This window comes from Muntiacus reevesi, chromosome 8 (assembly GCF_963930625.1).
Source record: "Muntiacus reevesi chromosome 8, mMunRee1.1, whole genome shotgun sequence".
NCBI lineage: Eukaryota > Metazoa > Chordata > Mammalia > Artiodactyla > Cervidae > Muntiacus > Muntiacus reevesi.
Window position 1 is genome coordinate 35,528,839 of NC_089256.1, and position 25,299 is coordinate 35,554,137.

Sequence of the window (25,299 nt, forward strand, 5' to 3'; positions counted from 1 at the left end):
AGACGGCAATCTAAATGCCTAGCCTGAGCTTCCTTATAAAAACCGTGAAGCTGAAATCTCTGCTTTATTTCAACAGCTGGTGGTCTAAGCTGGTAAATTGCTCTGCTAACGCACAAATCCAGGAGTTTAGAAAGTTAGAAAGAAAGAATGAGGAGTTCACCTGCTGCTCCAGCAGTTCACGCCTTCCCCTGAGGCCCCAGCCCCTCCCAGTGGCGTGTCTCGGGGCATCGGTACTTCGTGTGAAGGCATTTTCACTCCGGTGAAAACCACCTTGGGACTGTGCTTATCCTTCGTGAGCGGCTCATCAACTAGCTTCATCCGTTCATTCTCTAACGTAATTCTCAGTGTTCACAGGGGAAGTATTTTTAATAGTTTTATTCCTTGACAAGAATACGACTTCTTCATAAGTTAGATCATTCATGAGTCTAGAACAATTGATATTTTCTTTTTGAGTCACCTAGAACCTCTTTCCAGAGCTGAGATAGGACTGGTCTCTGTTAAGACATCAAAACCCAAAGTGCACAATTATAACTCAAGAGACTTGCTCTTTCCCTAACCAGCTGTGAGGTTTAATTTGTGCTTCAGTTTCATTGTCTGTGTGATCCTGGAGAGATCATTTGACTTCTTTTCAGCATCAGTTTTCTCATCTGTGAAAGTTGTTAACAAACGCGCTTACCAGTTAGCATTGTTATAAAAAGTCAATGATTTGATGGTTCTGAAGGTCCTGGAGCAGCACTGGGCTCGTGTTAAGAGCATATGTATTACCTGTAATAATGTAATACTAATCTGCTTTGTCATAATTCCTATATTATCTCGTCTCACAGGCTACAGTGAAAACCAGATGACTTAGTAAATTCTGTACTAGTTTGTATTGCTACGTAGTCACCACAAACATACCATCTTAACACAATACCCATCCATTATCTCATAGCTTCTATAGGTCAGAAGTCCAGTTCTAGCTTAGCTGAAGTCTCTGCTCAGGGCCTCACTAGGCTGAAACCGAGGTGTCACCTTTTCTTCTTTCCTGGATCTCAGGATTCTCTTCCAGTTCCATGTGGCTGTTGAACGCATGCCATTTCTTCATGGCTGTGGAACGAAGCTCTCCGTTCCTTGGTAGATATCTAGGAGGGATCTCTTCCAGCCATTATACGCTGCCTGCCATTTCCAGCCTTGCAGTCTGTCACTGTGACAGTCGCTTTCTTCCAGGCCAGGAAGAGCATGTCTCACTGCTTTCCAATTCTTTAACACCAGAGGAAGAAAACTCTGCTTTAAAGGGTTCACCGCATTAGGTTAGGCCACACAGATCACCTCCCTTAGCCCTATAAGGTAGTGTGATCATGTCTTGATATCTGGTCATGCTCACAGGATCCACCCTGACTCAGGGAAGAGATGGGAGGTGGTGGTGGGTGGATGGGAGAGGATACAGGGGAGGGAAACAGAATTCTGCCTTCAAATGTGACAAGAAGTGAAAAGTAAAAGTGATATACAAATATGAAATGCACATTATTGTAATTTCATTATTGTTATCATTAGGATCATGATAGCAACGAGTTTTTAACCTCATACAACACTATTTCACTTATTTTCAATGGCTTAAATTAGCTATAAAGAGTACTGTAATTTCAAAAATTTGGAAATTATGTCATTCCTAACTCCTTAAATTTGTTTTTTTTTTTAGAGTGTTTACTTCCCACATTCTACCCTTTGATCTTTGTTCCTAAATCATGACACTCCCCATGAACAAAGTCCCTCAGAGAAATGCACTTCAGTTGGAGTCACCAGTTCATAAAGAGCTCAGTCCTCATCGCATTTACAGGGACACACCAATCCTGAAACTCCCCATAGGTCAGTTGTACTTAACCAGCAACCTCAGTGTCCATCGACAGATGAATGGATAAAGAAGATGAGGTTCATAGATACAGTAGGATACTACTCAGTCATAGAAAGGAATGGAATAATGCACCATGGATGGGCCTAGAGAGCGTCATACTGAGCGAGCTAAGTCAGGCAGAGGATATAAGTATCATGTGTTATCACCTAAATGTGAATCTAAAATCTCATACAAATGAACTTACTTACAAAACAAACAGGCTCACAGACTTGAAGAAGAACAAAAACTTATGGTTACCAGAGGGGAAAATGGTGGGGGATAAAGCAGGAGTTTGGGACTAACATATACATACTACTATATCTAAGATGGGCTTCTCAGGTGCTGCTAGTGATAAATAAACCACCTGCCATGCAGGAGATGTAAGGGATGTGGGTTTGATCCCTGGGTCAGGAAGATCCCCTGGAGGAGGGCATGGCAACCCACTCCAGTACTCTTGCCTGGAGAATCCCAAGGATAGAGGAACCTGATGGGCTACTGTCCATAGGGTCACAGGGAGTTGAACTTGACTGAAGCAACTTAGCATGCATGGCATATATGAAATAGGTAACCAGTGAATGTTCATGTCTGCATCTCCCCTCCTCTGCAAATAGGTTCATCAGTACCACCTTTCTAGATCCCATACATATGTGTTAACATACAATATTTGTTTTTCTCTGACTTACTTCACTCTGTATAGTAGGCTCTAGGTTCATCCACCTTATTGATACTGACATACTTGTGGACGCATTGCAGGAAGGGGAGGAAAGGATGAATTGAAAGAGGAACATGGAAACACATAGATCACCATATGTAAAATAGATAGCCAGTGGAAATTTGCTGTCTGACTCAGGGGGCTCAACCCAGTGCTCTGTGACAACCCAGAAGGGTGGGATGGGGGGACTGTGAGGTGGAAAGGAGGTTCGGAAGGGAGGGGACGTATGTCTGCCCACGGCTGATTCATGATGATGCATGGCGGAGACTAACACAGTATTGTAAAGCAATTATCCTCCATTTAAAAATAAGTAAATTTAAATTTAAAAAAATGGATAATCAACAAGGACTTACTGTATAGCACAGGAAACTTTACTCACTTTTTGTAATAACCTGTATGGGAAAATAATCTGAAAAAGAATGGATATGTATATATGTGTATACATGTACATATGTATATATGTATATATGTGATTCAGTTTGCTATACTCCTGAAATTAACACAGCATTTTAAATTAACTACACTCCAATGTAAAGTAAAAACTAAATTGAGAAATAAGACAAATTAAGGAAAAACTGAACTTTTCCAATGCTTTAGTGATATTTAATCCAAGAACTATGTGACAGACTCAGAGAAGTTTATTCACAGGCAGCCTGATTGAGTTCTAGATGATCCACATGGCTATGGGTTTGTCCTTTGAACACTCACAAGGGTATCATATATTATAAAAAGTTTGATAAATAGTCAAATACAAGTATAAAATAACTACAAATATAAAATAAACATAAAATTTCAATATATTAAAAGGATGATATAAGGAAAGATTGAAAAATGATTGCCTCTTCCCTTTAAATGGAATAGGGAATTTAACCTAGAAATGCAAACAAGGAATTTCTGATATTTTGTGAATACAAACACCTTCAGGGAAGGGATGAATTTCATAAAGCATACAGAGGTTACTAAAGCTTTTGTATGCACAATAGTGTACTATTGGAAAAAAAATTTAAAAGAATACGGACTACAAGTATACCTGTGTTCAAAATTGTCTCTGCCACTGTTGCCAAGATGATCACAGATGAGTTACTTTTCCCACTGAGACGTGGTTTCTGCCTCTTTAATACGGTCATCTACTGGAAGGTGTTCTAGGGAGGAAGGGAACCTATATCAAGTTCTTAGGACAATGTCTATTCGTAGTGAGAATTTATCTAGTATTCATTACCTATTGTTCTTTTTATTATTTATTTTGAATTTTAACATGTGGCCCAAGTCTGGAATGCATGAAGTGCTCAAAAAATACTTCCTTCACCCTTCTCCAATACTTGTTTTGTGAGTTGAACTGGATCTGTCAAAAAGAGTGTTTTGGATGTTGTCAATCTGAAATAAGCTAAGAGGTAGCTGTTCGTCTAACTTAACACAACTGTCTTCCTCCCTTCCTTCTTCCCGCCCACTGGCTGTCTTCCTTCCGTCTTCTTCTTTCCTGTCTTTCCTTCGCCTCCCTCTCTTTCTCCTAACTTCACTTTCTCTATTCTTTTTTTCTCAATCAGATATTATTTTAAATTTTCGAACAACCTATGTCAGCAAGTCTGGCCAAGTCATCTTTGAAGCAAGATCAATCTGCATCCACTACGTCACCACCTGGTTCATCATTGATTTAATCGCTGCCCTGCCGTTTGACCTCCTGTATGCTTTCAACGTCACAGTGGTGAGTCCTTGTGAAAATGCTGGATTGAGCAAAACTCTAAATAATAAAATGACCAGCAGAAATCAAACATTCTCTTGAATTTTTATTGATACCTGTTAACTTCTCTTTATTCATCTAGAGCATTTATTTTTATGATTTCTTACAGGAAAGAAAGTATGCCCACTTGTAATCATAGCTATTTTTACTATCTAATAATTGACACTCTTAAAAGCATTAAGTGCTCCCTTATAAACAGACTTTCAAAAAGGTATAATAGCATTTTTGGACCAGTCATGCAATTTGCTGCTGGAGTAACCAATTTTAGCAGGCAAAAATTTACCAAGCATTTGTTCAAATTAAACGTTGACAAACCTTCCTGAAAGAAATTATAGTCTCTATCAAGAATTGTAAAACATAGCTTTCAATATTAAACAAAGTGATCAATATTTCAAGTACGGTCATTACATACTTCAGAATGAAGATTGAATTGTACTCCTGACTATTTAGTACAAATCTGTGCATTTGTTAATTGCCTGTATGATAGTATTTTTCTTTTCTTTTTCTTTCCACATATTTTTTATAAGTTGGGAAGTTGAGAGTGTCAACATCACTACGAGGTTTATAACTCAACTGAAAGGAAAGCTCTGGGGAAAATATAGTATATAATATCAATCAGTGTTAAACTGAATTGCTATCTGAACTTTTTAAAGTGCTTTTCAAGACCGAATTTGACTAGATAAGTATACTGTAATGAAAGTATAATGACTTGAAACAAGGCTTCTGCAAGACTGCCAAAAAATATCCCGAAAAAATATGTAATGCATAAAATGATAAGAAAATTTTTTTCAAATTATCCTGGCAAATTGTTAAATAAATGGTGTCTCAGACTCTGCTGGAAATCAACTTGCTGCTCTGCCTCTAAATACTAATAATAATTTTTATCTTCCATTTTTCTTTGGGCACTGAACAAATAGCATAATCTTAAAAGTATATATTATATAATATATAGTATTGAATATATATTATATAAAATACATAAGATGCTTACATATGATTAAAAGGTTCATTGCCTAAGATTAACATGGGTAAAGAATTTTTTAAGAAGTCTAATTCTCATAATTTGATGAATTTTAAATGCTTCTACATTTTCGCTGTGCTTTTGCTATCTTTCTTCGTTTTCATTTGTGAAATAGAGAGCATGAATTCTTTATAAAGGCAAAGTTATAGATCATGTGTATGTCAGAAAGTAAGAAAAAGAAGGAAGGAAGGAATCTATCTTATCAGTGATTTTTTTTCTGCTTTTCATAGGGGTGAGCATATAATCATTTAACAAATTGGCTTATAAGTTTGTTATTCCTCCCAATAAATCAGTCAGTATCAAATATTCTATTTGAATAGAAAAGCTTGCTCAAAATATTACATTTATTTCCCAGGAAAGCATAAGTTGTGAGGAAAAGTCTATAAGTTATACTGTTGTTACACTACACAGACTTAAAAAGAAAAGCAGAAACAAACAAATAAAGAAAGAAAAGTGCTGATTTTTTAGACCTAAAATGGATCCAGTTAATGCATCTCCATAGGTGACATTCAAAAATGTATGACAACCATCAAAAATGTATTACATATTTTAGTTTTGGCTGTGTCCACAATTGCTGATGGCAAATGTTTTATGCACAGCTTACATATTTATTTATTGAAACTCACTATGTATAAGGCACTATGAAAGGTATGACAGATAAAATTATGAATGAGTCATAGAAAGTATGATAGAGTGAAGGCGGCAAATGTATGAATTCAAATTTTGTCGCTTACCATCTAAGTGACTTCCTGGGGGAGTTAATGTCAAAATAGGCCCCAAACCATAAAAATTGCTGCAGGGTTTCTGAGCGGCCTAAAAAGGGCAATCTTTCCATAAAATACTTTGCCAAGTGTCTCATACCTAGAAAGACCTCAGCACATGTTAACTAGCTTTTTGCTCTTTTTTTTATTCCCTAGTTGATAGCCAAGTGATGGTTATGTCCACCTGGTAGGTGGGGGAAACTGCTAATTTGTAGGAGTTTTTAATGAAGGCATTCCCTCATTGTCTTGTAGCCATCTACAAGGTGCTTGTAATTCTCATCAGTGACAAATTTAGAGCAGTGTCCCAAGAATAAGAAGAATCCTTTCTCTTTTTCAGATTATATATTTCCCTCTAAATCAAATATGCCTCTTTCTTGCACCATTCATCAAGAGCCCAAATTTATGTTTTACAGCAGGGAGTTGTTGGCTCCAGTAGGAATACATACAATTTTTTTAAACTGCCAGTAAAATCCCCCGGGCTGCCAGGCTCATATTTCGTTTCATGTCGTTTTGCAAATAGCTGTTGTTCTTGTGGAAGGGCAACTCCACATCCATCCCCCAAACATCCCTTTTCAGAGAAAACAGGGAGCTTGCCTGCATCCATACTCTATGTTCAAGATGGTGTGTTAGTCTGCTCAGGCAGCTGTAGCAAAATATCATAAACTTCTGGCTTCAACAATAGGAATTTATTTCTCGCAGCCCTCAGAGCTGGGAAGTCTAAGATCAAGGTGTGCGCCAGTTTGGTTCTTGGTGAGAGCTCTTTCAGGCTTGCAGATGGCTGTCCTCATGTGGCCCTCAGACAGGGAAGGGAGGGAAGGAGACAGAGGGTGTGGCGAGCAAGAGAGAGGGGGCCCTGGGCTCTTCCTGCAGAGATGTTAATCCCGCCTTGAGGACCCCACCTTCGCGACCTTGTGTAAACCAAATGAGTCTCATGTAAACCTCCCAAAGACCCCATCTCTAAGTACTGTCACGCTGATGCTTAGGGTTTCAAGATGTGAAGTTTGCAGGGACACAGTTCAGTCCACAGTAGATAGTGTCCCCCATCTGAGACTTCTGCTCCAGGTTTCACTGTATGTATGTATCTATCTATCAAACTTGCCTACCTATAAAATAGCGTCATGCCTCATTAGTCCTCTAAGCCGCAAAGCAGAGACTGCATCTGGCTTATAACGGGCTGCAGAAGAGATAGATGAGAACTTGGTGGTGAAGGAGAAGAAAGTAAAACTCAACCTAGAAAACTGACAAAATGGAGTAAAAGACCACAGCTACCTGGCAAGTTCCTCAATAAAATGACCTTATGATTTTTTTTTTTTTTTTTTAGCTGTGCCTCAGTGCTTGTGGGATCTTAAGTTCCCTGCCCGGTGATGGAACCTGGGCCCCCTACAGTGGAAGAGTGGAATCTTAACCCCTGGATCTCCAGGGAATTCCCATCCTTCCAATGTTTTTATATTTCAATACAGAATAACTCACAAGATTACAACTGAAAACACTTTTATTGAATACCTATTGTTATAGTAAGCCTGGGTGTTTTGTATCTTCACATAACCATTTATCCATTCACTCATTTAACAGAAATTTATTGAGCACTCACTATATGTCAGGCATTTTTCTAAGTACAGTTTTTCTTGTAGATAAGGGAAGATGACAGGAAGAGGGAGAAATTGTAAGTCAATCGACTCCAAATAATTATAAAGGCAAACTCTCCAAAGATGCTGACCTTGTTTATGATTCTGCCTATAAAGGAAAATTATTCTTAGGTGTAATCATACAAACCATTTCCTTGCCCTTTATTTGTGGATCACCCCTCAAATTAGAATAGATCAAGGAATTTGTCAAACTCTGTTTGCATATGAGTTGATATATTATCTGACTTCTTCTTTGTCTCAGAAGGTGTGAGAAGAGTGTAGATTAGTAATAAGCATTGGGTCAATAGACATTGGCCTTTCTGGAGGACTCCATGGTGGGCATTTTTCAGTTGAGCCCTAAAGTCAGGAAAAGAACCCCTTAACTATAAGTTTATTTTTTTTTAGCTCATACAAAGGCAGAATCTAGGAGATTTTCCCAAAACGTTGTTCCATTTGCTTTTGGTTCCCTAAGCATGTTTCTTGAGCAGAGAGCTCAGAAAGTCTGTGCTTCAGGCAAATGTTTTCTATTAGCAATGCGGTATAGAGAGCAAAGCGCGGGAGGCAGGCGGCACTGCTGGTATTTGTGAGAGGATCTTACTCAGGTTTTTAGGTCTCGTTATTTAAAAACGAGAAACCTAAGTTATCGCGTTACCACTCCAGTGACTGACCAGTCTGTACAGTTTTCTGATGAAGAGGCTCCGTTCCATGGAAGAGGGGAAGTGAATGAAACAAGCTGAAGAGGGTGGACACGTGTCCTCTTCCGTCCTAATCCCAGCCTGTGTTTCAGCGCTGTATCAGAGTTCTAGAAAGTTCTGTTCAGTCCCATACGCAGGGGAAAAGGTAAGTCATAAGGAAGATAAGCACTCAGAGGAATCAAATGGTCCTCCCCGCCTTTCTCTCACCAACTTTCGGTAACTATGTCAAGAAATGACACAGAAACGGCCCCAGAGGTGCCCTGGGCGCTGGCCTGCCGGCGGCGCCAAAACCTACTCGCGGGCGCCTCTGCGCGGCCTTGGCCGCGGGCCCGCCGGGACCGGCGGCGCCAGGACCTGATCGCAGGCGCCCACGCGCGGCCGTGGCTGCGCGCCCTCCGGGGCCGCGGGACCCCCGGCCCGGCTGAGCACTGTCGCCCCCCGCAGGTGTCCCTGGTGCATCTCCTGAAGACCGTGCGGCTGCTGCGCCTGCTGCGCCTCCTGCAGAAGCTGGACCGCTACTCCCAGCACAGCACCATCGTCCTGACGCTGCTCATGTCCATGTTCGCCCTGCTGGCCCATTGGATGGCGTGCATCTGGTACGTCATCGGGAAAATGGAGAGGGAAGACAACAGCCTCCTCAAGTGGGAAGTTGGTAAGGCCGTGCTTTCGGCGCATTTTCCATTTTTACATGAAAAGGAAGCCTGTACACGATTTGGAGAAAGGGAACGATGAGGCTTTAGATATCGATATATGTATTCTGACTATCGATTTGTCTCATTTTGGGGAGATGTGTGGAGAGGGACCATGATACAGGTGATCGCTTTTGAGCAAGTTTTCCGAACAACCTTGCATTTCTTTCAAAGAACAGTGGGTTAAGGTCTCAATGGTGAACTTTTAAAAATGACTAGCATGTGCATAGAAATGTTTAGATAAGTCATGTGTGATCTTATCTTGAAAAATCCGATGGAGGGCTAAGTAACAGTAAATGCTGGGGACCTGGCCAGTCACTACAATATTTTTAAATTGTAAGAAAATGATCATTTATATCTGAGGTGGCAAGTTAATAATAGAAAAATTCTACTACTTTCTCCTTTAAAAAAAAAGAGAAAAAATACTATCATACTATCTTTCCATATTCAGTATACTTTGAGAATTTGTAATAATATAGAAGATGGGATATTTACAAATATAATTTGTAAAATGTTATGTCCCCATAATCCATGGGAATTTAAGGGAGTTGTTCCAAGTGTTACATAATTCTGCATAAATGAATCTGAAATGTTCTGCACATGTGCATATTTTTAAACTTATATCAACCACAAGGACTTTATAGAAGATGAAAATTCTGAAGGCTATAATTCTCTATTTTAAAATATCTGTGTCCTTCTCACAGTCTTTCTTTTTAGAGAATTGTCACGGTACCTTATGCAGGGTATTTTTTCTTCCTAATCTGACATTTAATCAGAGAATCTGTTCCTTGGCTAGCTAGAAAATCCTTCATTTATCTTTTCCAAAAATCAATCTTGGACTTTTGAAAGAATTTCAGATCTTTGCACAGGGATAAAGCTGCAAGAGATTCCCAAGAAGAAAAAAAAAAAATGCTCTAAGTTCTTATATGAGCATTTAGTGGCAGAGTGCATTTAGAACATCCCTGGGTGGACGCTTATAAGTGCTAGTCTCTCACCATATGGTGAATGCAAAGCCTTCAAAGGGCATCTTTGGAGAATGAGCTGGAGAACTTAAAAAAGCAAGTTCAAGGGAGTGCTGTCTGCTGCTGCTGCTGCTGCTAAGTCACTTCAGTTGTGTCCGACTCTGTGCGACCCCATAGACGGCAGCCCACCAGGCTCCTCTATCCATGGGATTCTCTAGGCAAGAACACTGGAGTTGGTTGCCATTTCCTTCTCCACTGAATCTCCTGTCTAGCTTCTTAAAAATGTTCCTACACACCTCAGTTTTGTCCTGGAGCTACATAAAGAAACTGATGCATCTGATAATTTTCATCTCAGAATAATTTTCTTATCTTCCTTATCACATTTTTCTATACTTTGCTGTAGACATCCATTCTCAGAAATGAAGTAAAAAAGAGCAATAAAGCAATGGAAACAAAAAATTCTACATAAAGAGAATATGAGCTGGAAGAGAGAGAGAGAGAAAAAAAGAGGGACACAGAGATGGGGAAAGAAGATTTGACTAAAAGGGGAATCAAAGTCTGGATTATACTTGGATTAAAACATATTCTGTCCTTCTGTATTGTTTCCCTCTTTATAAGTTTGTCTGGAACACTTCTTCATCACAGACTCTAGCATGGTCCTAATGTTGTCCAGTGAGTTACAGCACTAAATCTCTGCCTTTGTTGTGAATCCATATTAATTATGATTTGTGATCAGTTACCTGATTGCCTTTTGGACCTGACCTAATTTCCCTCACCTATACACTCATATTAATTCATAAGGTTAGTCTAGTCTGAGAGTTTTCAGACAAGGAAATTCAGTTTATGTACACTCAAATTCAGCTATAGGAGGAAAGCCTTGTGTTTCATTTCCAACATACCAGTCCTGCTGCAGACTGACTAATCAGCTTAATGGTTTTCTTCCAACAAATATGCAGAAATATTTATTTTCCAAGAAAAAAGGAGCCAACCCCTTGAACTGGTTCTGCATTGCCCCCTACCACACCTATTCTTGGTCTGGGTATTACGGCTCACTGTCGTGAATGGGGCCTTGTAAGCTGGAAGTCAGTTCATAAAGAGAGTGTTGGTAAAACGCAATGGCGAGAAAACCCTGGGCTGAGGGCGATGACTCTCTCCTTTCATCAAGACTCCAGCATCCATCAGCCGCGAGGTTTGTCGCGATTTTGTTCACCTGCCTTGGCCTGTTTCCTCATCTACAACATGAGAAAACACGCTAATAGCTCGAAAGGCTATTTCAGGTTCCACGATTTATGACTTTAATGGAAGAACAAATCCAGTTTTGTGTACTTAATATATCTATTTTCTATTATAGTTCAGTGCCCATATTAACCAACAGAAGCAACCATCCAGTGTCAACAACTTTGAGGGATGTGTCAGGAAGGGCATCTTATGATGACAGCATGTCAAGGAAATGATATGTTTCACTAAGTTATGATTTTAAAAAATATAACAGAGCACTTATCTTTAGAGAATTAGATTTCCTGTCCAAACACCTCTTGAGATATGGTCAGGAAGGTAGTATGTTAATTATGTCTGTCAATATTGGATTTTATAATCTTGGCTACAACGACTTTCCCTTCTCCTAAAACTACTTGGATCGTTTGTTCATTTGGAACATTTTCCAGCTGAGATTTGGACACAAATTAAATAATTATGACCTCTCCTACCTAATTTTATAATGAAGCAGCTGAGAGTCTAGGCTAATTTAGTTTTTACTATGTAATTTGTCCACTAATAATATGCTCTACCTTTTCTGGTCCAATTACCATGAATCAGAAAATTCAACACACACATAACACTTGAATAGAGAACGCATTGTTCTTTATGTTTTGACTAAAATCAGATGTACAGAACAGATTCATCTTCCCAAGGAATAAAATGGAACTTCCTTTCTCATCCCTGTTAATTTCCTTGAAATAATTTTTTTCCCTTTGGTTCTTGACAGGCATGCTTCCTGAAAGAGTTCCAATATTTTGCATCAGACCAAACTGAAGTTAACCTTTAAGAAACATTTTATAATGTCCCTTTTTTATAGTATATCTATTTTGGTAAGGAAGAATTAATACTCCTAAGATCAATTCTATCAGAGGAAGTTATAAGCTGATTTGCCTGGTGTTCTGTTTTGCGTCATATTTTTATGTGTTCCAATACCATATTTTGAGGAATCTGAGATTTGACTTATTGTTTAGTGAAATTTTAGCCTGGAAAGGACCTTAGTCCAGCTCTTCGACTTTATGGTGAGAAATGCAGCTCCAGGTTCACAAACTCTTTTGTGGAAGGGGCTTTTGTCAGTTGTGTCCACCCCTGCTTCCTTACTGTGGGGTACGATTCCTGGTGTATGGCAAATGCGTAAAAAAAGTTTTTGAGCGCATCGATATTCAAGGTCATTTCATTTCTAAATGACAATCGAGAGACAAGAGCCTGGATCCCTCACTCCTTGTGTTGCTGTTTAGTCACCAAGTCACATCCAACTCTTTGAGACCCTAGGGACTATAGCCAGCCAGGCCCCTCTGTCCTTGGGATTCTGGAATACTGGATATTCCAAGAATACTGGAGGGGGTGGCCATTTCCTCTAGGGTGTCTGCCTGACCAGGGAATAGACCCCGTGTCTCTTATGTCCCCTGCATTGACGAGTGGGTTCTTACAAGTAGTGCCACCTGGGGACCCATATAACTGACTCACTTCTCTCTGCAGTGGAAACGAATACAACTTATAAATCAACAGTACTCCAATAAAAAATTAACTAAAAAATGCATCCAGTGACGAGGTGACGTTTCTGTATTAGTGATGGAATCATCGCAAGCAGAGATAGAAAAGGAATTCATTAGTAGGACATGCAGACTCAGAAATAGAAGGACGGAAAATAAGACTTGGGAAAAGAATATCTGAGCCAAGGCAGCCCAGATACCCTAGTGCATGAAGCTCAGTTGCTGACATTTTGCAAAGATGGCTCGGATGTGCCTTTGTAGATGCCGCGAGCGAGAGTCCTAACCTTCTGTTCATCTGGGATTCACAGTCCCTGAAAGGAGAAGCTGATTGGCCAAGCTTCCATCAGCTGCTCAGACACGCACTGCCGGGCACAGAGGACCCCCACCACCGACCTTACGCTTTCATGGTTAGAAGTGGGGCCCTCTGTCTCTCTATTACTATACACAATGGAGAGGACCGCCTTCTCATAGGATTTTAGACAGCCCCCACTCAAAAAAAGATGTCTTCTACAATAATCTTTACCTAATGCTTAAAAACACACAGTAACATTTATAAAAGCATTTATTAAAATGCGTCTGTAAATGATCGTACCCCTCTCAGACGTCATGTAGATGGAATTAGCTGAAAGGCGGGGCTGTGGGAGTTCTCGATGCATCCTCCCCCCGTATCAGTCTGTGCTGCTGTGTCCTCCTAACAGTGGTGTTTACCAGGCTTTGCTTCCTCAGCAAGACTGCACCCTGGTCTGCAGCTCCCTTTTGTAGCCACAATGCTACCTTGCATTGTTGGGAAGTTATCTCTGTTTCTAAGTCTGTGACATACTGAACTTTAAATGATCTGCTGCAACGTTAGAGGTGAGAGTACATTGTAACAGAAGGAAGCTTTTTTTTTTTTTTTATCTTGTTAATCTTTTAATCCTTTGGCGAGTAGTCTCTTCCATTGGAGATGTCTAAACGTGTATCTGTATCACTGAAAAAAAAAAGCCCAAAATCTAGAATGGGAAGAAAAGAATTAAGTAAGATACCATTTTCAAATTTTCATTGACAATTTTAATCCTAAATTTCCTGATCTTCATTGGATAAAATATCATAAAAAGCTGATTGATTTGAAAGACTCTGTAGTTATTAACGGCTTAGCCTTTACAAGCCTCATATGGGGGAAGATGACCAGGCTTGTGATATTATGAGCTGATTATTTCCATCACTGTATCAAATTTCCCTCAAGAAGGTAGAGTTGACTATCGCTCTATATTTCCAGGTTCTGTGCGAAGGATTACAAACACATTTTTAGATAACCTTGATCTGTAGATTCTCATTCTTGGGAATATATGAAATTAAGAATGGGGAGAAAAAGCCTAAAATGAAGTTTTCTAACCATTCAAATGGACCCTAGTGACAGATCCCTGGACTTAATTTTTTTTTTTTTTTAATGTACTGTCTTGAACGTTAATGTATACTGAAATCATGTGAGGATTGTGTTAAAAAACAGATTCTAATTCTAGAAATTTTGAGATGGAGCCCAAGATCCAGCATTTTTAACCACTTCCCCAGTGAGTGGGACTCCACGTCACACTTTGGGCAGCAAAGTTTTAAAAAGTCTTCTGACATTTTGTGAATTTCATACTCCCAGTTATAACGTCCTAAACCAACACCAATGGAGCTCTTCTGGTTTTTCACTTCTCTGCGCTTTTCCAATCCCCATCACATCTATGCACTAGTTCACACGTAAACAAGAAATAAGCTTAATGAGTAGAAAAATGACTTGGAAATTTATTCTTTCTTTACACTTTTTGGAAACAATTGATTTATATTAGATTAATATTTCACTTACATTTACTAAGTGCCACGTACAACATAGTGCAGTGCCTAATTGTGTGCATTATCACATCTGATCTTTATTAAAATCCCTTGTGGCAGATATTTTCAACCTCACTGTACAAAAAAACAGAAACAAACCCCTTAAGCTTGAAAATTTTGAAATTTCCTGGAAATTTATTTTTTAAACTATGAAATATCTTTAACACAAAAAGTTTAGAATAAATATAATGGTCCCCTTCTAAAACTTACATCTTTTTTAACATTTTGCTTTAACATATTTATTTTATTTCTATTTTTAAAATCAGTACAGTATTACAGATAAAACCAGGAGCCTGGGACTTCCCTGATGGTCCGGTGGCTAAGACTCTGCACTCCCACTTCAGGAGACCCAGGTTGGATCCTTGGTCAGGGAATTAGATCCCACTTAACGCAACTAAAGATCCTGTGTGCTGCCACTGAGACAGCCTAGCCAAATAAATAAAAAATGTTAAAAAAGAAAGCCAGAGCCCCACAGTCCTTCAGTTCTGCCTTGCTCCTTCTGTCTTTCCTCCTTACTATTCAAGTTGGTGAAAAGATTTTCTTAGATACTGTTGTTACAATGCACATATATTAGTAAAGCAATATATGATATTATTTTCCCACATTGTTGTTTAGTCGCTAAATCGTGTCCAACTCTTGCAACCCCATGTAGCCCACCAGGCACCTCTGTCCATGGAATTTCCCAGGCAAGAGTACTGGAGTGGGTTGCCATTTTCTTCTCATTTCCCTCATTATCTTCCATATAAATCATCACACGTATAAGAAGTATTAGTAATAACAATTATAATGATAATAGGAACAGCAACCTTTCATGAGGCTTTCTCGGTGCTAGGCATTTTGTAGGAATTAATCCATTTAATCTTATCATAATTTTATGATACCAAAACTATTATCATCTTTATTTACGGATGAGAAAACCAAGGCACATAGATTGTATGATTTGCCCAGATACACAGATAATATACTGGGATTTCTCTCTTCTTTGTATCTTTTTACATTCTCATTGAACCCTTTTTTTCTCAAGATCAGTCCATCATGGTTATACATCTTACATATTTATTTTTAACTGTTTAATAGAATTCTATTGTACAATAAGCTGGTTTTCTCATCCTTTTGATTCTCACCCTTTCTTATCCATTTCCCTACTGAGTTCATTTGCACCTCTCACTGTGACAAATAGTGGGCAATGAGCAATCAAATACAAGTTTCTCTGTGTCCATACGCAAGAATTTCTCTGGGTCAAAGGCATGTGCATCTATAGAATTAGCACAAATTGTCAAATTCTTCTTTGAAGCAGTTGTATTAATTAATTATTCAGTTGGTCATATTGTATGTGTTTTTTTCCACAAAGCTTCATCAACAGTTGTTACCAATGTTTTAAAACTTGTGAAAATCTTGGAGGGTGTTAGGGAGTAGAGGGTATAAAAAAATGTCTAATTCTTATTTAAATTTTCATTCCCTGAGTAAGTAAAGTAGAACAAGGCAGATATATATATATTTCTTTTCTTTTTTTGCAGGAGAGGGTCATTCTAATTTCCTCTTTGGCAAATGAGACCCTCAATTTCATTAATTTGAAACTTCTCTTCTTTCCTAAATAATGTATTTAATGCTATACACTTCTAAGTGTTGAAGTCACAAAAGTTGTTACTCAAATTATATGAAATTTCTGAAGTTAAAACTTTGTTACAGATTTCTAATTACATTTATGGGTTATCACAGAGTTTGGTCTCCATGATACTGATTCTTCAGTGTCTGTTGAAGCTTAATTGAATATGTTCTTTATGTGTCAGGATATTATTATGTACATACAATTTTTTGAATATAATTTTAATTCAAAGTTTTATATGTGTCCACTATAACAAGCTTCTGAATTTAATTATACATATGGTACAGATCCTTATTAACTATTTTCTGACCAACTATATATAGAAATTTTATTTGGTGCTTTTTCAGATCTCTGTTGATTTTCCATAATTTTTTGGTTCCTTTTATATAATTCCAGTTTCTTAATTTTGTCCATTAGGTCAAGTTTCTGAATTGAATTTAAATATTATAAAAGGCATATTATCTTATTGTATTGCCTCAGTTTTACCTTATTAATTGAAGTTCATCATGTGCTAATTTTCTGTTCATCTAACTCTTGCAAAGGTGAAATATTTCCTCATGGATTTTATATTTTTTTAAAAATTTAATTGTGAATTCATCTTTAATAGAGCTTCTTCCTTGTAGGATCCTATGCAGATTGAATGTAAGCCACTCAGCCATGTCCAACTCTTTGTGACCCCATGCAGATTTCATGGTAGTCACTTGGTTGACTCTGTGTGACCCTGTAGATTGTAACCCACCAGGTTCCTCTGCCCATGAAATTCTCCAGGCAAGAATACTACAGTGATTTGCCATCTCCTTCTCCAGGGGATCTTCCTGACCAGGGGTTTGAACCTGGGTCTCCCGTGTTATAGGCAGATCTTTTACTGTCTGAGCCACCAGAGAAGGCCTGTGCAGATCGAGCTATGAGAATATTCAGAATTTTGGTTGCTGTTTGTATGCTTGCTTCTGCCAAGAGCAGTAGGATTTACTGTTGCCCTAGGATCAAATGTTTAAAAATTTCTTACCTCAAGGTTTCAGTGATTCATGGAGAGTATACATTTAGATACTAATGCATGCAAGGCACAAGTCTAAATTTTTTAACCTCAAGACGCTGCTTTTTTTTCAAACTCTGGTTTTCCTCATCATCTCTGTAAGCTGTTGGATGAATTATTTCTACCCTTCACCTTGTGTATCACACTTTGAATGTCCCAGTTGTATACAAGGTGTCGGTGCAGTGTTTGTGAGATTTCAGCGTCCTTTCCTGAGCACTGTGAAAGAACCATCTTGCAGCCGTGACACTACTAGTTCCGACAAGCCGTGATCCCTGTCTCCCCAACACCATCCCCAGCACAGCGTCAGCCAGCAGACTTGCTATTCCTCATCTTTGCATATGGACATTTTACTTCCTCTTTTGAAAGAATATGTATATTTCCAGGTGTTTCTATCAGAAAGACTTGCACATAAGGTAAGTTCATAATCTTGCCAGAACCACAGGCTTCATTTCTGCCCAAAATAACATAACCTAAATTCCAGTGTGATATTTTTGTATTTTACCTTTGAAATATAAAAATGGTTGTAATCTAACGCATAAAAGGCCAATTGAATAAGGGTTAATTTCTTAAGACCTTGGTCCCACTCTTTAGAGGGGAAAATTGTTTAAACTTAAGACCTCAAATCTGAAATTCTTCATGCAGAATTGTTCAGTTACCAGGAAAATAAATAATGTCGCTGTCTTAAGAAGACATCATCAAATGTGTTTAAGATACAATTATTTCTTTCCAGCTAGTATATTAATCATAGTAATTCTTTTGGAATAAGTGACAGTTTAATGTTCTGCATATTATTTTCCTAAAATACTAAAGATATAGAAAAAATAAAGCAGAAAAAGACCCCTTTGAGATTGTTGCATTTAAACCCTACAAAGTTCTCAGTATTTACTATAAAAGAAATACTCAGAGAGTAAAGAATCTGCCTGTGATGCAGGAGACCTGGGTTCGATCCCCAGGTCAGAAAGGTCCTCTGGAGAAGGGCATGGCAACCCACTCCAGTATTCTTGCCTGGAGCATTCCATGGACAGAGGAGTCTGGAGGACTACAGTTCATGGGGTTGAAGAGTCAGACATGACTGAGCAACTAACACAAATATTTGTTGAGGCCCTAAGAAGGATAGTATTATGAGCTGTGAGCAAAACACGGAATCTTAGAGCCTGCCTTCAAGAAGTGGACTTTGTTTTTAGAAATTCAAGAGGTGGACATAAAAACACTCAGAATTTTTCTTTTTTTAAAAATATTGGTTTGGCGTAAGTTTATACAGGCAAAAACTTCCTTGGTAGTTCAGAAAGAAGTTGAAGTGCTTCTAGCTGAATCTCCCTGAAGATGGCATTTGAGCTGGGCTTCAGGAAATGAGCACTGCTTTGGAGAGGCTGCGTTAGAGGACGTTTAGGTGGTGGGGCGGAGCTAGGGCTCAGTGTGAAGAAAGGCACAGAAGCAGCAACTCTCTCGGTGTATTTGAGAAGTGGTGAGTGGATGAGATGAATCTGTTTAGTCTAGAAAACTCTTCCACAGACGGGTCACAAAATGAAAAGCCTGGAGGAGAAGGGCGCCTACATTCATGGAGCAAATGGAGAAGCCAAGCACCATCTGAGAGGCCAGCCACGACCTACCTGTAGACCAGGATAGATGAGGGGTGACCCATGTCTCATCTTTCCAAAGAATTTCAGAACTGGGACTTTGAGGGGTAAATCTCTCATATTTAAGCATTTCAGAATTTTTAAATTTTTTTAAAATTTTTTTGTCATGCCAGATACAGAGTAAGTAAAAAGGAACCTGTGACCAAAATAATGGATTGGAGTCTTTATTGATAGATGTGCAGAGATAATCTTCAAGACAATAGATGCCAGAGAAGATGTGACCTGATAAATATAGGTTTTTAAGGAATTTTATTACAAACTCAGAAGGGAGAAATGCAGAAAATACTTTTCCTTGTGATATTTGCCAGATTTAGTTCAACTGCACATTCTCATGAAAAGGAATACACATTCTATTTTCAAATATTTTTTTAATTAAAAACAGTTTTATTGAAATGTAGTTGATTTACAGTGCAGTGTTAGTTTCAGGTATAGAGCAAAGTGATTCAGTAATACACACACATATTAATATATATATATTCTTTTTAGATTCTTTTTCATTATAGCATATTATAAAATGTTGAATATGTACAATAGGTCATTGTTGTTCTTCTTGTTTTATATATAGTAGTGTATATACGTTAAAATTGATCTCACAATCTATAGAGTTGAACTAACAAAATGATTTCCTCTGTTTATTATCTTAATTATATGGATTTTCTTCTTTAGTGATTCTCTGTTTTATTGCACACACAGTTGAGGAATAAAGTTTTTTTAATTTTTATTTTATATTATTGTGTAATTGATTAAGGGCTTCCCAAGTGGGGCAGCGGTAAAGAATCCACCTGCCAATGCAGGAGACGAGGGTTTGATCCCTGGGTCAGGAAGATCCTCTGAAGAAGGAAATGGGAACCCACTCCAGTATTCTTGCCTGGGAAATCCCACACACACACAGCACATAGCTGATTATCAATGTTGTTTTAGTTCCAGATGCACAGAAGAATGATTCAGCTATACATATACATGTGTGTGTTCTTTTTCAAATTCTTCTCCCTTTTAGGTTATTACAGAATATCAATCAGAGCTCTCTGCGCCATACAGTAGGTCCTTGTTGGTTATCTGTTCTAAATATAGCAGTTTGAAATGTCCATCCGAAACTCCAAATCTCTCCCTCCCGACTTGGTATGTATTAATATGAATATTTTTATAAAGGCAGTTGAGTTTATAAAGAATTTTCACTGGGACAATCTCCCCACTTTAGATTTTTTTTGACATTTTAATTTTTTTTATTTTTTATTTTTTTAAGGTTTTGTGTTTATTTTTATTTTTTAATTAATTAATTTATTCATGAACGTAACTCATGGATACATGATAAGAAATAGAAAATAATTAAACATTTTATCTAAACTAATTAAACATCTGGCATAAAAATTTAAATTCCTCTTTTCTCCCCTTTCTTGTGTGTGTATATGCAATCATTCGCTTTGGATTTAGAGTTTCCCTGACTAGCTACAAACAGAAGAAATAATTAAGATGTTTCATAGTCTACAATCCTATGGAGACTACTGCCAAAATTTCCTTGCGAACATGTCCTTTAGGTTTCCCTGGTGGCTCAGTGGTAAAGAATCCTCCTTGCAATGGAGGAGACTGGGTTTGACCCCTGGGCCCAGAAGATCCCCAGGAGAAGGAGATGACAACCCACTCCAGCGTTCTTGCCTGGGACATCCCGTGGACAGAGGAGCCTGGCGGGTACAGTCCATGGGGTTGCAAAGGAGTCAGACACGACTTACCAACTAAACAACAACATGTACTTTACCTAGGCATAAAGTCTTGATTTTTATTTTTTTGTTTTTGTTTTTTCCATTCTGATTCATCAGGAAAGACAGAGACAAAACCCAACTTTAGTTTCTCAGAAACTAAAATCCAAAAACACCACTGTAGATAGAAATGATTTAGGAAGACCTTTTTAAAAATGATGGATTTGCATCCTGCTGTATTTTTCCACACCACCAGTCTCTATAACAAAGTGAAACAGACTGACAGACATTGGATACTGGCAGATTCAGTCTATTGAAATATTAAAAGACAGAATAAAAGCTAATGTCCATGTAAGATTATGTAGCTTTCGAAATCTATATCCATTTTTTCTTCTGAAGATGTTGAAAGTTGACCTTTGGCTTCACAGTCCCCTGCGAACTTCTGTTGATATCACAGGGTCAGATGCTAGGTGACAGTTTTTAAGACGGTGAGTTCTAGATTCATGTCAAAGCCTGCCTCTCCCATTTATTCCCTGTGTCAGTCTTGCTTGTATTACTTACCTGTCTTTCCTGTCTAAGGCGGGATCTCCGGTTCTATAACTTAGACATAGGATTAGCTACTTCATCAGGTGCTTGAGGATTAAATAAGTGCTTAGTGCTTAGTCACTCAGTCATGTCCAACTCTCTGTGACCTTTTGGACTATAACCCACCAGGCTTCTCTGTCCATGGGATGTTTCAAGCAAGAACACTGGAGTGGGTTTTCGTTTCTTCCTCCAGGAGAGCCTCCCGACCCAGGGATCGAACTCACCTCTCCTGTGTCTCTTGCACTGCAGGTGGATTCTTTACCCGCTTAGCCATCAGGGAAACGTGACTAAATCTTCAGTACATGTTAATTTTACTGCTGACACTGACCAGTTGCTGTTGATGTGGCTGTCATCATTGCTATTTCCAATGTGTGGCACTTTATTGAAGCCATCACTACAGTAGCTGATTCTGTTCCCAAGAAATAATATTTACAGTAAATTTTCTGTAATTTTATTTACAGTATAGAAGTCAGTGTCCAGATTGCCTGCAGTCTTTACCGAAAAACCTGCTCCTGATGGTCAGCAGTGATGGGCTTATTTTTAGCAGTCTTTCTACCCTGAAGTGGAATTTTGTCAAGGTTGAGTTTTTTGAATGTGACCCGCAGAAGAAGGGCAGTATTTCTAATTTTATCATCTGCCCATAAAATCATGTGTTAGTGCCAGCTAATTCCATTAATTTTTTAAATATCCTGGTTTAGGTTTACAGGTTGCAAAGCTATTCTGTGGCTAAATGGTATATTTTGGGATACATAGGGACTCTCTCTGACCGCCTTGGGAATTATCAACAAAACAACTCCAAAGATCGATTAGCACCTCAGTTGTATGAAGAGCCTGAATATACATGATGACATGATTCTGGTCTTCAAATACACTGTTTTATAAGTTTCATGCAAAAACATTTATTCATAGCAATGCAAATGTATCTACAGAAATCCAAAAAATAATACTGTGGTGTAATAGGACTCTGAAGAGTTGCATATTTTTTAATGAATAATCCAGTGGTTTTTGTTGACGACTAAGGGTACGTGACACTCTGTGACTTCTCTGTTGAGTACATGCTTGGTAAACACTGTAAGCCAGTCATATCTGGTGGGCATTCTTTACTGATATCATGGGCATATTGATTGTGTATGAGAGATTGATAGGGAAAAGGGGAGAGAGAGAGAGACAATAGCAATTTGTTACTACTGCCAAGTTTAAAAATAGATTTGACATCATTGAAACTAGTGAATCAAATACTTTTCATCCTTTAGAAGGGAAGGATTCCATCTTTGTGTGGCGAGCTTAATGGAATTAATTTAATAAAATTCTCTATTTTCTGTGAGTCCACAGTTACATTCAAAGATATCAATCAGACAATTTAAAATTCTTTATTCAACCAAAAATGGAATTGATTTTGATTAATGCAAGATGTTTTGATCCTACCATTTTGAACATCCTATACTAATCCTATGAATGTTTTGTGCTAGCTTTCTTGCCTCTCAGGATGTTTCTGCTGTCTAATGGATACAGACATCCTCATTAGAATGATAGCAACGTTTCTGACTTCTCATCCAGTACGCTACACAAACTTGCTAAAACTTCTTCATACAAATTTAATTTTTTAATCAAACACCTTTGCAGCAGGGTTAAATAATTTTCTTCCATTTTATTTTTCTATTGTATTGGAGTTATTTTTATTACATTCTTTTTTAACATCCAAGATTTGATTCATCAATGAAGTTTTTAAAATAACATATCAGATAGGATGAACTTTCTTTTCTGACAATATTTCTTTCAAGTTTAATCTTCTCAATTTAAGTTAAATTGAGAAATACTTTTTAAAGAATATTTTATTCTTCAATCATTTTTTGACAAATAATAAATTTTACTCTATATAATTTTAGCTCTTGCAAATTTTATTTTTTATATATTATTTCTACTGTGTCTAGTTTTCCCCCAGTCTATGTTTGCTGTATTCAGCATTCCTAAGGAATTTTTTTTTCAATCAGGTTATTTTGTTTTGTTTTGGAAACTAACAAATTTTAACTTGCTCTGTTGTAAACATTGTCAACTGTATCTCATTTCTACTAATCATGCTTATTAATTGGATAAAATAATTAAAATTTGCTTTTATTTCTTTGGACATGGAGCAAAGAGCTTGAGATAAAACCACATGATGGTATCTAGATGGAGATGAGGGTCAGAGGTCATTGCAATCAAAACACTGGGTCAAAATGTCCTTCAAACTTGTAAGCACCTCAGTGGAATCAATCAGAAAACAAATGGTTATGCTAAGTGATAATGAAGCCTTTGAGATATTCAATATATTTCATTCTCTGTCTACATTTATGGATCATTTTAACGGGGCATCCCAATTCCCCATGGGCATATGTCCATGATATATGATGAAAATTGTCAACTCATATTCTAGTTTAGAAAATTAATTTATTTTTGAGTACTATATTTATGAAAAGAGTGATAGACTGCAGAAGAAGTAAAAAGGAACCTACATTTTAAGCAGGTAACCATATTCCAGACACCATACCCAGATGCTTTGCAAACTTATCTTCTCTGATTCTCACAACAAGCAGGAAGGCAGTTTTATTTCCATTTTTAACTGAAGAAGCTGAAACTTAGAGGGCTAGATTGTTGTTATTGTTGTTGTTCAGTTGGCTAAGTCATGTCCAACTCTTTGCAGCCTCACGGACTGCAGCATGCCAGGCTCCTCTGTCCTCCACAAACTCCTGGAGTTTGCTCAAATTCATGTCCATTGAGTCAGTGATGCCATTCAGTCATGTCATCCTCTGTCATCCCCTTCTCATCCTGCCCTCAATCTTTCCCAGCATCAGGGTCTTTTCCAGTGAGTCAGCTCTTTTCATCAGGTGGCCAAAGTATTGGAGCTTCAGCTTCAACAGTCCTCCCAATGAATATACAGGGTTGATTTCCTTTAAAATTGACTGGTTTGATCTCCTTGCAGCCCAAGGGACTCTCACGAGTCTTCTCCATCACCACACTTTGAAAGAATCACTTCTTCGGAAAGGGCTAGGTTACCTGAAGTCAAATAATCAAGTGGTGATGAGCTGCAATCCAAGCCATTCTGAAAACCCAAAGCCTGTATTAAATACATGGCAAGAGTATCTACTCTATGTTCTCTGGGATTTAGCATGATGTGCTTTATCACTTAAAAAATATGCACTGAGCACATATTAGGTGCCACACCTTGAATCACAAGTCAGGCTTAGGAATCAGGTGTGTAAGAAAGCCCCTAATCCCTACTCTCACAAAGACGCCGATCTAGTAGGAGCTATGGCAGATAACCAGTGTGATGAGAGTGCAGCAAGCCCCCAGGGGATGATAAAGGAGCAGACGTCCAAGGGATTGATCCCTTTCTGCAATGGAAATGAAAGCCTGGTTACTTAGATTACCGAAAAGTGAGAGGGGATACAAATACCCCTAAATGAAATCGCTGCAGGTGAGACAATTTGTAGTATCCTGAAAGATCCTTTAAGATATTTATAAACAGCATCATTGTGATGATGATTCATAATGATTACAAATATTCATCTGGATACCAGCATAAGAGATGAATGTGATCCACCGGAAATCTTCAGGTGAGCCTCTTAGAAGACTGAAAAATGTCTTTCATGTTTCTGCATTAATTGGACTTTGTAGCCAGACTAAATGACCCTCAGATGAATCTCAAGAGGTTTCTCCAGCAATTTCTTAAAGCCTCAGTACTTTGTGCTTTATTGTTTCTTTAAAAATTATTTCTAGGATTAAAAATGGGCATTATCTTTGTGCAGGCTTCCCAGGTGGCATCAGTGGTAAAAACTATCTGCCAATACATGAAACATAAGAGACAGGGGTTCAGTCCTTGGGCTGGGAAATTCCCCCGAGGAGGGCATGGCTATCCACTCCAGTATTCTCGCCTGAAGAATCCCACAGACGGAGGAGCCTGGTGGGATACAGTCCATGTGGTCACAAAGAGTCAGATACAACTGAAGCGATTTAACATGCTCACACGCACACTTTATCTTTTGGCATTATGATATTCTCAAAACAAAGTTGAGCAAACTCCCCCTTAATCT

General features: G+C 38.2%; 1 protein-coding gene across 1 annotated transcript in view; it reads left to right on the forward strand.

Annotated features, from left to right (window-relative positions):
* The window catches only part of KCNH8 (potassium voltage-gated channel subfamily H member 8), a 445,541-nt gene that overhangs the window by 291,405 nt on the left and 128,837 nt on the right, over window positions 1-25,299 (forward strand). The window contains exons 6-7 of the mRNA XM_065943173.1: window positions 4,127-4,284; window positions 8,867-9,074. Of these exons, the coding sequence (XP_065799245.1) occupies window positions 4,127-4,284; window positions 8,867-9,074 (366 nt within the window). The remainder of the gene's footprint in view (window positions 1-4,126; window positions 4,285-8,866; window positions 9,075-25,299) is intronic.